The following is a 14,600-nucleotide window of genomic DNA, read 5'->3' as shown; positions in this document are numbered from 1 at the left end:
AAAAAAGTGTTACTTTTTTTGGTACAATACAATGAAAAAAAGATAAATAGCTTCAAATTATGAAAGATTTGGTTCAAATTCCACCTTTGCCTCATACGGGCTGTGTGACCTTGGGCAAGTCACTTAGAGTTGGCACTTTAGACAACTCTCTTAAGACTAAAAGTTGCAGAGAAGGTACTGATCAACTATGGAGATAAGAGTTAACTCATGAAGAAGTTTCCTATACCAATGAAACCATAGATTTGGATTCTAACCCTACTTGTATGACAATTTGTTCAACAAACAATAATTCTGCATTTTTCTTTAATTTTTTTTCTAAAAGCCAATTTCAGAATTGTTTAACTTAAATTAGTTTAGCTTTGTTTTGGGGGGGAGAAGAGAAAGGATGATCTAGACCTATTTTTTCCATTTCATTGGTACAGGGAACTGTGTATAAAATAACTCCCTCCCTTCAAGCCCAGTTATAATTATGTTCCAGCTTAATTGTAGAGATCAAAAGACTTGCCCAACATCATCCCATATGTGAAAAAGGCAAAACTTGAACTCAGACCCTCTTGGGTTGATGGAAAGACTCAATTACAGCAAGTTATTTTACCAATCTGTACCTCAATTACTTTATTTCTAAAATGAGTTGTTTAGACTAGATGATCTCTTGTTTCTTTTCAACTCTAAAATTCTTATTCTCGCAGCCTTTTTTTTTTTTTTGCCTTTCTAAGATCTGCTTTTCTTCTTAAATATATGCTTGTAAAATAAAAACTTTTTTTCCCTTCTGTACTTTTTATTTCAAACAATTTATTTCCAATAAGGAATGCACTCTATTGTCTTAAATATTTTCTCTATGGCTAGATACAAAATATGCACAATTTTACAAGAGAAAATGACATATACATTTCTACAATGAGGTTGTAGAGCTTTGGCTTTTCTCAAATTATTTTGTCGATTTCTACAACCATCAGAAACCTTAAAAGAATAGTCTGCTCAGTTTATAAAATGTATTAAACTATTTCCAAAAGCAACAACTAGCTGGACTTTTCACATTGTGAAATTCCAAAGAAATATTGCCTGCTTTTTTTTCTTTTTAGAGGGGTTTAGGAAGAAGAGCTCTAGCCCTTCGTCCCATGGCTCCCTTTTTTGAATGAATGCATTCTGACTGAGAAAAAATACATCTTTATTTTCACTAATATATAACTAAAAGTTAGCATTTCTTTTAGTTATCTTAATACATTATTCTAAAAGTAGATCTAAAGCTTCATCAAACCATCCAAAAAGTATATAATTCAAAAAACAAACAAACAAAAAAAAAAACAGAAACTGTGTTCTAAAGGACCTCCTAGCACTTAACTTGACTGTAGGTCTTTTGCTGGACTAAGCTTTGCCATGGGATTAACTACTGACACACTACCAATGCTCCATCTGCCAGATATTGTGAGAACTGGATCACCTGCCCCCCAAGAGCCAGCACTACCTAGGGATAATTCCTATTCCTATGCCAACAACAAGCCTTATCACTGGCCTGAGATCAGGCACGCTGGCCCACCTCTCACCCCATTCTGGGGCATGAACATTTCAAGATGCTACTGCTGCCAAGGCTTATTCCCCCTGCGTCATGATCAACCCTTTCTACCTTCTGTGGGTCCAGACTCTGCTCCACTGCTGCAGATTCCATGTTGCCCCATTATACCAGGGCTGAGCACTGTCACAGCTGCAAACCTGGCCAGGCTGCCCCTGCTGTCCTGTGTGTAGGGGGGCTGCCAATGGCATCACTGCTCCAAGGTGGAGCCCCATGATGACTGGAGAGGAAAGGCCTGTGCACTGTTCCTCTACCCCACTCCTACTTTTAGTCAGAGCTTCTAGAGCTGAGATTTCTTCATTAATCAATATTCCTTCCTATCCTTCCTTCTTTCTCTATAATACAAAACTCCAGAACTTATTCTGTCCTTCATTGGGAATTCCAATCCCTGTACAATTTAGTACTTTCTCAGATCATCTACTCTGGCTATACTCTTCTCTTTCCAGTTTTGGTATCATGTTTAACAAGTTTTTCAACTTGAAACTATTCTCTACTCTCATTTTTTTTCCAATTACAAGTCAAGACAATCTTTAGCATTCATTTTTACAAAATTTTGAGTTCTAGATTTTTCACCCTCCCAGCCTCCCTTCCCCTCTTCTAAAATGGTAAGCACTTTGATATGTTATACATGTGCTATCATTGTAAGACATTTCATTAGTCACAGTAGTGAAAAAAAACAGATTAAAAAGAAAATAAAACATGGAAAAGAATAAAGTGAAAAAGTATTCTTCAATATGCATTCAGAATTCAGCTCTTCATCTGGATGTGGATAACATTTTTGTAATTGTCTTGAATCACTATGTTGCCAAGAAGAGCAGAATTTTTCATAGTTGAACATCATATCATGTTGCTGATTCTATGGTACAAAGTTTTCCTACTTCTGCTCATTTTACTTTGCATCAAAGTCTTTCCAGGTTTTTTCTGAAATCTGCCTGTTCATCACTTCTTATTACAAATTATATTTACATACCACAACTTGTTCAACCATTGTCTAATTGATGTATATTCACCCTATTTCCACTATTTCGCCACCACAAAAAGGGCTGCTATAAATAGTTTTCCATATGTAGGTCCTTTCCCTTTTTTATGACCTTTTCAGATATAGATCTAGTAGTGATATTGCTGGGTCAAAGATTCATAGTTTGGCTGCTCTTTGCTCTCCAGAGTGGTTGGATCCATTCACAATTCTACCAATAATGTATTAGTGTCCCAATTTTCTCACAACCTCTCCAAGATTTATCATTTTCCTTTTCTGTCATATTAGCCAATAAATGTGAAGAGGTATGTTGAGTTGCTTGAATTTGGAATTATCTAATCAGACGTGATTTAGAACATTTCTTCAGATGCCTAGAAATATGTCTTTTTTGGCTTCTTCAATCAAAAATCTCCTACTTATATCCTTTGACCATTTGTCAATTAAGAAATGGCTTGTATTCTTATAAATTTGACTCAGTTCTCTCTATATTTGAGAATTGAGGTCATTAAAAGATACTTGCTTTAAAGATTATTTCACAAATTTCTACTTTCCTTCTAATCTTGGTTAAATAAATTTTGTTTGTGCAAAAGCTTTTAATATAGCCCAAATTATCTATTTTACATTTCACAATGCTCTATCTTTTGCTTAGTTATTAACATATTTTTTTCTTTAAGAATTTAAGTGCTATGTTAGATTTAACATAGATTTTAACATTTATAACATATATTGGATTGCTTGCCATCTAGGGAAGGGGATGGAGGGAAGGAGGGGGAAATCTGAAACACAAGGCTATGCAAGAGTCAATGTTGAAAAATTATCCGTGTATATGTTCTGAAAATAAAAAGCTTAAAAAAAAGAATTTTAGTGCTATGCTTCACCTATATTGGATTACTTGATATCTAGAAAAGGAGTGAGGGGAAGGGAGGGAGAAAAATTTGGAACCTAAGTTTTTGCAGAGGTGAATGTTGAAAACTATCTTTGCATGTATTTTGAAAATAAAAAGCCATTATTAAAAATTTTTTAAGAATTTGGATGCTACAGCATGACAAATATGGAAATATGTTTAAGAGGATTGCATATATTTAATCTACATCAGATAGCTTGCTGTCTTGGGGAGGGAAGAAACAAGGGAGAGAGGGAGAAAAATTTGGAATACAAAGTCTTACAAAAACAAATATTGAAAACTATCTTTACATGCTTTGGAAAAAATAAAATATTGAGGGGCAAAAAAAGAATTGGATGCTAAACCACTTGCTGCATATAGTTTTTATTTATTTTCTCTTTTTCCTTGACCTAATAGTTCTATAATTTGGCTATAATGTTCCTTGGGGGGGTTTATTTGGGGATCTATTTCCTGAGGTGATTGATGAATTCTTTCAGTACTTCTGGTTTCAGGATATCAGGACATTTTCCATAATAACTTTTTTGAAAAATGCTTTCCAAGTCTTCCTTTTGATTACTGTCTGGTGTTTTTGACACTGCCTCTTTTAGGCCTATTTTTCAGGACATTGTTTTTCCAATGAAGTATTTTACAATTTCTTCTATTTTGATTTATTTGATTCTTAATCAAAGTCATCAACTTGACACTTATCTAATTCTAACTTTTAAGGAGTTGTTTTACTCAATTAGTTTTTGTATTTCCTTTTCCATTTAGCCAATTTACTTTTTAAAGTTTTTTTTTTATAAATTTTTTACAGTTGCTTTCTTTTTCCAAATTGTTTACTTTTTCCCCATAATTCTCTTGCATCACTCATTTCTTTTTCCAATCTTTCTTCTGCCTCTCTTGATTTTTAAGCTCTTCTCTGAATTCTTCCATGAATTTTCTATGCTGGAGATCACTTTCCATTTTATTATGGGGTTTTGCTGAAAGGTGTTTTGACAGGGCCGAGTTTGTGGCTTGATCTTTCCTGTCACCACATTAACTTTCTATTGTCAGATTCTTTTTTGGTTTTTTTTGCAAACCTTTTTGAACTTTTTTCCTTTCTTTTAAATTTGATTTCTGTTCCAGGGTGGAAGGGGCACTGTCTCAGGTTTATTGTGCCAGAAGCTACAACTCTGGTTGTTTACGTGGTGCTGATATTGCCCTGAGATGGTGCTACACTGAAATGGAAACAGGATGGTGGCTGGTGTTGTAGGAAGCTATAGGAGTTTGGCAGCTTAATTGGTGTTAAATCATGGGCCTAGTGCTGGTGTCTGGCATGTGCTGAGACGAGTAGAATGTGTCTACATTTCCCAGGGGCTGTACACTAAAGCATATGGTGGTAGGGTGACTTGCCATGCTGAAGCACACGGTGGTTCTCAGAGCTGCCCTTTCTCCTAGCTATGCTGAGGCACTGCATGCCATGTTACTCAGGAAAGCCAGAGGAATGGATACTGTTCAGCTCTGAAAATCTTCACATGCTTCAGTGTAACCCTTAGCAAACAGGCAACCTCTAGCAACCATGCTTCTGCATGTTCAGTATAAAATCTGTTCCACTGATCAACTCTCAAAAAGCTGTACCAAATTGTTTTGATAATTGCCACTTTTGCAATATAGTGCTATTAGGCTCCATTATTAAAATTATTTTTCTTGAGATTTTTCAGTTTCTATTCCTCCAGATGAGTCTCACTTTTTTTCCCCTAACTCTTATAAAGTAATTATTTCATAGTTTGATTGGTTGTTGCTGTTCAGTTATATTCAGTTATTTTCCTTCATTATCCCATTTGAGGTTTTTTTAACAAAGAGATTGGAGTGATTTGCATTTCTTTTTTTAGCTCATTTTAAAGATAAAAAACTGAGGCAAACAGGGTTAAGTGACTTGCCCAGGGTCACATAGATAGTTAAGTGTCTGAGGCCAGATTTGAACTCAGGAAGATGATCTTTCTGACTTCAGACCTGGTGCTCTATCCACTGTGTGACCTATATGTCTAACTTGATTGATACAGAATTATTGTCATTTCATTAATATTGGCTCTGTCAAGCTATAAGCAATTAATATTTAATAACTTAGGTTTATCTTTATTTAAATAAAATTCTTTAATTGTATTTATATAGATCCTATGTTTGTCTTGATAAGTAGATTCCCAATTACTTTATACTTTGTACAATCATTTTAAATAGAATTCTTCTGTCTCTTCTTGTTTAATTTGTAATACACAGAAATACTAATAATTTATGTGGATTTAATTTATATTTTGCTAGTGTTTTACCAGTTTACTGCTTCAAATGTTTAGTGGACTCTCTAGCATCCTCTAGTAAACCATATATCATCAATAAATATATAGTTTTTAATTTCCTCTTTGTCTATTTCTTTCATTTTTTTCATCACTGTTATAGTGAACATTTTTAATACTGTGCTTAAAAATGGTGATAATGGAAATTCCTGGGTTAAACCTGATCTTACTGGAAAGATTTCTAGTTTATCCTCATTAAATACATAGCTGACTCTTGATACAAAATATTTGTTCCTGTTTTCTAGCATTTTAAACAACATTGTGTTTTATCTTGTCAAAAGTTTTTCCTGTCTCTATTGACATAACATTATTTTTGTTTTTATATCAATGTACTCTCCAATTTTGATGATTTTATAAAGACTGAACCAACTAACATCTCTAATACAACTCCATAGTTGTATTATTCATAGTGCAAAATCTTTATGTTTCTATAATCTCTTGGATAATATTTAATCTAAAACTTTTGCATCAATGTGAATTAGAAATATTGGTTCACAGTTTATTTGTTTCAATTCCTTCTGGTTTATCAAGACCATATTTGTATCATAGAAATAATTTTAAGAACCTTTTCCTATTTTTTACATAAAAATTATACTATTGGAAATTTTCTTTGTCCACTTAATAGAATTCATTTGCAAATTCATCTGGTCATTAGTATTTGGATGGACAGAGAAGTGACATGAATTTTTCAATTTCTTTTTCTCAAATTAAATTAAAATTTTTAATTCTTTGCTATTAAAATCTGTTGTTTTATATATAATTATTCATGTCTTTCACTGAAACTGTCAATATCATTAGCATAGAATTAGGAAATAGTTTCTATGTTTTCTTTCTTATGAATTCTTTCATTTTTGATAGTGATAATTTGTTTTTTTCTATTTTTATCATCTTTGCATTATAAAGAAATTTATTAGGACCCTTTCTTTTCCTTTATTTTTAAACAACTTTAGTCATATGAAATTAATTAATCTTTGAATATTTGACAGAATTCACTTATAAATGAATCTGGTCCTGGGAGTTTTTGTTCCTGTAGAAGTTCATTTGTGGCTTGTTCAATTTGTTTTTATGATTTCTGTTTTTTATTAGGGGCATTCCATATTCTTAAAAAATATATTTTCATTTATTAGTTTTACAAAATCTTGCAGAACTGAATGTTGAAAACTATCTTGTATTTGGAAAAATAAAATTCTATTAATAATAATAATGATAATTTGCTATTGTATTTGCATTGTAAATTGTATTGGCATACAATTGGGCAAAAGAATTTCTAATACTCTATTCGTCATTTGTTGTTCAGTTTGCTTTTCATTTTTAATCCTAATGATTTTTTCCATATTTAAAAAAATAACTAGCTAATGACTGATGAATTCTCTAAAGAAGTTTTATTAATCAATAAGGTTTTTCTTTCAGTGTATTGATCTCTTCATCAATACCCAGAACTTCTTTTGTTTCATTTTTTTTCAAATATTGTGTTCTTTCCCCAAAAGCTTGAACATATGGATTTATCATACACTACATTAATATGTTTATTTACTTTTTTTTATATAGTGTGGCTAATATATCTCACTGATCCACCACTCTTTTTCTTAGTCACTACCAGACTGTTTTGATGACAATCACTTTATAATATAGCTTAAAATCCAGAAATGCTAGGCTGCCTTTCTTGATATTTTTTTCCCATCAATTCCCTGAATATTCTTGATATTTTGTTCTTCCAGAATAATTTTGTTACTATTTTTCTAGCTCTACAAAATAATTCTTTGGTACTTTGACTTATATGGCACTCCAACATTTATCATTATCTTTTCCTGTCAGCCAATCTGAGAGTTGTGAGGTAGAAACTCAAGAATTATCTTAATTTGTATTTTTCTAATCAAAAGTGACTAAAAGCATTTCATACGACTATTAATGGCTTTAATTTCTTCATCTGAAAATTGTTCATATCCTTTGACCATTTATCAATTGAGCAATGAGTTGTATTCTTATAAATTTGACTCAGTTCTCTATATAGTTTAGAAATGAGATCTTATCAAAATATTGGCTGTAAAAATTGTTTCCTAGCTTTTTACTTCCCTTCTAATGTTGGATGCATTTGGTTTTGTTTTTGCAAAAAATAATAATAATAATAATAATCCAACCAAAATTATCCATTTTGCATTTCATAATGTTCTCTAGTTGTTCTTTGGTCATAAATTCCTCCCTTCTCCAAAGACCTGATAGGTAAACTATGCCTTAGTGTTAAGGGGCAGGTCAATTCTCCTAGAGCCTCCACAGCTGTGGATCATAGCATCTGAAGGAGCTGCAGGGCAGCCTTTGCTGACTGGTGTTGCAGACTGGAAATGAAATAAATTGGAGGCAGAGGGAAGAGGAAAGAGGTCAGACAATTCAAAGGTCTCTCAGTCTCCTTGTATCATCCTCTACACAAGGAGATCCATTCTACAGGTCTGGGTTGGATCTCCAGCAGCCATTGTCAGGTGGTTCCCATGACACAACACCTTAGTCTTCTAATTTGCTTTTAATATCACCCTTTATGTCTAAATCATGAAACCATTTTGACCTTATTTTAATATTAGATGTTAGTCAATGCTTAAATTCTGTCATACTATTTTCCAATTTTTTCAGGAATTTTTGTCAAATAGAGTTTTCTTATTCTAGAAATGGGAGTCTTTGGGCTTATCAATCAGTAGATTCCTATAATCATTGACTTCCTATTCCACTAATCCACCATTCTATTTCTTCTCCAGAATCTAATGGTTTTGATGACTGTCACTGTATAGTAGTTTTAGATCTGGTAAAGGTAGAGTACTGTCCTTTGCATTTTTTTTTTCATTAACTCCCTTGATATTCTTGACCTTTTGTTTTTCCAGATGAATTTCTAGGTCCATAAAATGTTTTTGATGGTTTATTTGATATGGCACTGAACGAGTAGAATCATTTAGGGAGAATTGAGCAATTGATGTTTTTTCAATTCTTTAGATCTGATGTTGTGTGAAAAGTGTTTTTGTTCATATAGTTCCTGGGTTTCTCTTGGCAGGTACATTCTCAAATATTTTTGAATGTCTACATTTTAAATGGGATTTCTCTTTATATCTCGCAGTGCTGGATTTTGCTGTTAACATACAGAAGTACCAATGATTTTTGTGGGTTTATTTTATATCCTGAAACTCAAGTAATTTTTAGTTGATTCTCTCATATCATCTGCAAAGAGTGATAGTTTTGTTTCCTCCTTGCATATTCTAATCTCTTCCATTTCTTTTTCTATTCCTATTGCTAAAGTAAACATTTCTAGTACAATATAGAGTAATAGTAAATGGGCATCCTTGTCTCACTCCTGAGCTTACTGAGCATGCTTCTAACTTTTCCCTATTACGGAATGCTTGCTTATAATTTTAAGGAAAACTTCATTTATTCCTATGCTTTCTGGTGTTAATAGAAATGGGTGCTATATTTCATTGAATACTTTTTCTATTGAGATAATCATATGATTCCTATTAATTTTGTTGGTGATATGATCAATTATGCCACTAGTTTTCCTGATATTGAATCAGCCCTGCCTTCCTGCTATAAATTCCACCTGGTCATTAGTGCATTATTATTTTTTTTCTTTTTTGCTGAAGCAATTAGAGTTAAGTGACTTGCCCAGGGTCACACAGCTAAAAAGTACTCAGATATGCTGGGTAGGTTATTCTTAGTTGTTATTTCAACTATCCTGCTTCCCTGAACATAATATTCCAAATCTCTCCACTCCTTTAATGTGGTATTTACTAAATCTTGTATTCCTGACTCTTCCTCCATGGCATTTGAATGGTTTCCTTCTTATTACTTGAAGTATTTTTTCTTTGACCCCAGAGCTCTGGAATTTGGTTATAATATTCCTGGAAGTATAATTTTGGAATGTCTTTCAGATATTAATCAGATTCTTTGAATTTCTCTTTTACCCTCTGATTCGTCCTTTTTCACTTCTGTGGATAGGATTGCCATTGCGGATTCAAATTTTTCTATTTTGGGAATTATTTCTAATAATGCCTTGTCATTTCAATAAATGCTTTAGATTTGAGTTAATTGTAGAAAGTTAACCTATAGGTAGGTGTCAGTGGGTTAAAAGTTTTATGAGTATGGAACCTTGGTATACTTTGAACTGTTTGAGATTAGAAACCCAATGATTTCTGAGTTGGAAAAGTGGATATCCTATAGAAGAGAGGATATAAATATATTGCTATCATAATAATAAACTCATCATCATTTTTCTAATCACCCAGATTTACAAGATAGGAGTCAGCATTTGACCCCTTTTCTCTAGTCATACAAACTCCCTTGCCCAATCAAGCTTTGCCTGGTATTTTGTAATAGACTCTTAATTAGTCTTCCTATATCCAGTTCTATTTTTCTATAATCATCCTCCACTCACTGGAAAAAATTATATTTTTAAAGCACTGACTCCTCTGCTTGAAGAACTTCAATGGCTTGCCACCATCTTGTGATAAAATACAAACTCCTCCTTCAACTATGGCTTCGATCTATCTTGCTGATTTATTTTATCTTACCTATCCTATCTCTATTATTCAGCCAAATTGGCTTATATAATATTCCATCTCCATATTTCATGCCTTTTCTCAGACCATCACACATGTCTGAATGTTTTTCCTTTTCATCCCCACTTCTTGATAACCCCCCTAAGCTCTGTTCAAGGTTCAGATCAAGAATTCCTTATTATAAAACCACCTTCTTGAGCTTTCCCCACTACCACCTTGTTTGTACTCCATGCTATCCCTAATTGCTATGTATTTTGTGTACCTTGTAATTACTTTCTATGGACATTTTCTATCTCTTTAGTAAAAATGAAAGTTCCTTCTAGAACTGGAATATATTAGTTGATTTATAAATGTTTATTGATTCATTTACTGCCATAAATTGTCATTCAAGTTCATAGAACCTAAATAAAAGAGAAAGTGGTGATGCTAAATTTCTATGCCAAAATAGCCAACTGGAGAAGATGTAAAACCCAGTAAGATTTAGTGATATGTCTTTTGTTAGCTGGTTTTAAGTAGTTATGAGGGCTCCTACAATTCTAGATTATGTGATCCTCTGCTACTATGTGTGTGATCTGGACAAATCACAACCCTTATGGAGCTCAGTTTCATGATCTGCAAAATAAGGGAAAGGAAGTTGTTGATCTCAAAGGTCCCTAAAAAGAATTTCTAGGATCAAAGCTTTATTATAAAAGATCATCACCATGATACAGAAAGAGCTTGATTATAGAAAACTCATCTCTGAAATAGCATTCATTGTAATTTTTCTTATTTTATTCATTATTCAGATATTCTTTTCAAGTACACATTAAGTGCAGCTGTTAAACATTCTTTTTTTTTTTTCTTTTTCTTTAAAGGAAATGGTGCTCGTCTTAAATAGACTTACAATGGTGTAGACAACAGAAAAATTATATCAATAATTAATTTTTAATTTGACTAGGAAACAAAAATAACTATGTATACTTAGTCTGGAGAAGTGATTTTCCTTAATTGTGCATGTGACCATATCAACTCTCTATTCAATCCATTCCTGTGGCTCCCTATTGCCTCTAGGACAGAGATTCTGAATTCTTAACAGAAATCCTTATTTCAATATAACTGGTTTCTTTTGCATTTTATTCTGTCATTAAAAAATATTCTGTGAAGACTAAAGACTTCACCAAACTTCCAAAGTGATCCATGGCACACACACAAAAAAATTTTAAAGCTCTCCTTTAGAATAAAATACAGTCTCTCCTATTTATCTTTTAAAGCCCTTCACTTTGTTCCTAATGTCTTTGTAAACTCATTATATAATTATTTATTATATTAATTACAAATTATAAACTGATTACATAAACTCAAACTTTACAAACCTCATTATAAACTACTCAGCTTTTGCACTGGTTAGTCCACATACATAGAATGTATTTCCCATTCCATCCACCATCTCTGCCACACAGAATTGCTCACTTCCATCAAAATCTAACTGAAACACTGCCTTTTTGAATTTTTACTTTTATTAACTGAATGAATTTCATAAACATTTCCAAATACCCCAAGCCTCAAAGTCCATTTGAAAGATTCATTGGTGAAGCCTAATTACTCCATGCCTGCTTGAGTGGTAAAGCTGGGGAGAGCAGGTGAAGAAACATCCTGGTCTTCTTGCTTCCAGCTTCAATAAAGATGATATTCAGGTCCAACTTCCCTTCAAACCCACGGGAAAGACTGAGAAGAAGGCCACGTGTAGAAAGCCAACCTTTTCATTATGCATCTATTTCCAATGTACTACAGGAGAGACTTTGGAGAATTTCCCCTTGTTTGAAATGGGGGATCATTTCTCTTGGTTGAGCTCTCTAGCTCCCCAAGGAGAGCTCATTTTTTCTGGTCATTGTCTGGTACAGTTTCATATGTATATTTTCGGTGATTTCTATTTGCTATCTGGATATGTCTATGTGGCTTCATTACGGAACTAGCCTTTAATGGGAAAGGAGGCAAGTTCTGGATATCTAGCTTGGGGCACTCTTTCCCTAGTAAGGGACAGTGACCTTGAATGTAGCTTGAACTCTTCCTGGCAAGAAGCAAAGTCTCCCTTGGAGAAAAATAGAAGACTAGAGGTCTTTATTCTCATCCCCCTTTCAGCTACATCTAGACAACATCATGCGTCCACATAGGACAGATCTGAATTCCTAACAGAGGTCCTTCTTTCAGTGTAAGTGGTTTCTTTTGTATTTTATTCTACGTCATTAAGACAACGTGATGCACCATATACACCACAACACTTAGACAAAGTACAGAAAAAGCAGACTCTATGTAACATCGCGGTTCCCCCACATACAGTCTAGTGGAGGTGTTTAAAGCATACATTAAATGTATCAGGGCCGTTCCCACATTGCCCTCCTTTTTTAATGAGCTCAGCTGCATTTCCCTTTCTCCTATGTGGTTGGAGAGGGGGAGGAGGCCGAGGAGAAAAGGATACTTTGTTTCACTGAGCCCGAACTTCTTTTTTCCAGCTTCTCCCCCGCCCCAGCCCCGACTCGCCTTGCCACCTACGGGCGCTCCCGCATCCCAGTCCCGTTCAGAAATGCTGACCCACCCCGGGCGGGAGCTGGGCAAAGGCGGCGTCGCTAAACTTACGGGGGTCCTTAAGCAGGCCAGAAAGCAGCAACAAGAGAGGGAGCATTGCGCAGCCTGCAGGCCGATCGGAGTAAACCACCGCGGCACACGCTAATGAAAAAAAGCTGGCCGTGGTCTCGAGAGAACGCATCGTGGGGGCGGGGGGGGGGGGGGGGGGGGGGGGGGGTGCGCGAGCGGCTGCGCCGGGTGGACTTTGAAACACGCGCCGCTTTCCTGGAAGGTGTTGGCGCGGGAGCAGTTCGGCCCTTCGGAAATTGTTGAGCCCTCGAGCTGCGGTTGTGGGGTCTGGATCTACAGGGTGCCCAGAGGTGAGGGAATGTGGAGGCGTTGGGGCGCGGAAGCCGCTTCCCGCTGGGATGAACAAGTTACATTTTCAGTAGGAGCATCGCATAACCCTAACGGATCAGACCTAGATTGTATTGCTTTATTGTTTTTCCAGCCTCAAAAAGTGAGGAAGGCAGTGTTCTACGGAGCAAGCTGTCTATCAGAACTGATCATAGTATAATCTTGTTGTTGTCGTGCACAATGATCTGGTTCTGCTCTTTTCACTCAGCATCAGTTCATGTAAGTCTCTCCAAACCTCTCTATATTCATCCTGCTGGTCATTTCTTACAGAACAGTAATATTCCATAGTATTCATATACCACAATTTATTCAGACATTCTCCAATTGATGGGCATCCATTCATTTTCCAGTTTCTAGCCACTTCAAACAGGGCTGCCACAAACATTCTGGCACATACAGGTCCCTTTCCCTTCTTTAGTATCTCCTTGGGGTATAAGCCCAGTAGTAACACAGCTGGATCAAAGGGTATGCACAGTTTGATAATTCTTTGGGCATAATTCCAGATTGCTCTCCAGAATGGTTGGATCAGTTCACAGCTCCACCAACAATGTACCAGTGTCCCAGTTCTCCCACCCCCTTCCAACATTCATCATTATCTTTTCCTGTCAGCTTACCCAATGTGAGAGGTGTGTAGTGGTATCACTGAGGTCCTTTTTTGAACTAAACTGCCAGACATTCCAACTCTGCTACAGAGAACACAACTCTATTGGACTGGTCACATCTCATGCCAAATGTCTGCTTGCCAAAAAGATTATTTTATAAAGAACTCACACAGGGCAAACGCTCAAAAGGTGATCAGAAAAAGAGATGTAAGGACATTTTCAAGTTATCTCTTAAGAACTTTAGAATTGATTGTATCGATGTAATAGGACTCTGTGTCCCCCTGATCTTTTTTTGGGGGGTGGACCTGGGTTAAAAAAAAAAAAACTCTGAATCAAAATCCTTCCCAGCCTCTGGGTACCAACCAACCATATATGTTTATGGTTATAGAGATTTGTGTGTGTGTTTGTATGTTTGTGTGTATGTGTATGTGTGTAAATTCATATGTATATATGTGTGTATATATTTTCTCCGAACTTAATGTAACCTTCTTGGGAGACAGGGGGAAAGGAAGGAGAAAATAAAGTAAAAAGTGCACAGCAAAAAATAAAAGAAAACCTACAAGGAAACAAAAGATGGACAGCTTTGAACATAATGTGTAATTATTATATAGACTTTATTGAGAAGGAAATGTATTGCTTTATATTTTGAATCCTTATGTTCTGCTATGCACATGGCAATTATTTTTTCCTAATTTGTATTCAAGTTTAAAATTTTAAAAAGAAAAAAAAAAGGGGGAGCCAATTTTTTT

General features: G+C 34.9%; 1 protein-coding gene across 3 annotated transcripts in view; it reads right to left on the bottom strand.

The window, feature by feature from the left end:
* Positions 1-13,019, bottom strand: part of ADAM2 (ADAM metallopeptidase domain 2) — a 102,904-nt gene extending 89,885 nt beyond the window's left edge. For all 3 annotated transcript variants that reach the window (XM_031950738.1, XM_031950739.1, XM_031950737.1), the window contains exon 1: positions 12,905-13,019. In XM_031950738.1, coding sequence (XP_031806598.1) covers positions 12,905-12,950 — 46 coding nt within the window. In that variant the 5' untranslated portion in view covers positions 12,951-13,019. The remainder of the gene's footprint in view (positions 1-12,904) is intronic.
* Between the last annotated feature and the right edge of the window lie 1,581 nt (positions 13,020-14,600).

Source organism: Sarcophilus harrisii, chromosome 2, assembly GCF_902635505.1.
Source record: "Sarcophilus harrisii chromosome 2, mSarHar1.11, whole genome shotgun sequence".
Taxonomy (NCBI): domain Eukaryota; kingdom Metazoa; phylum Chordata; class Mammalia; order Dasyuromorphia; family Dasyuridae; genus Sarcophilus; species Sarcophilus harrisii.
This window is presented reverse-complemented; position numbering and strand designations above follow the sequence as displayed.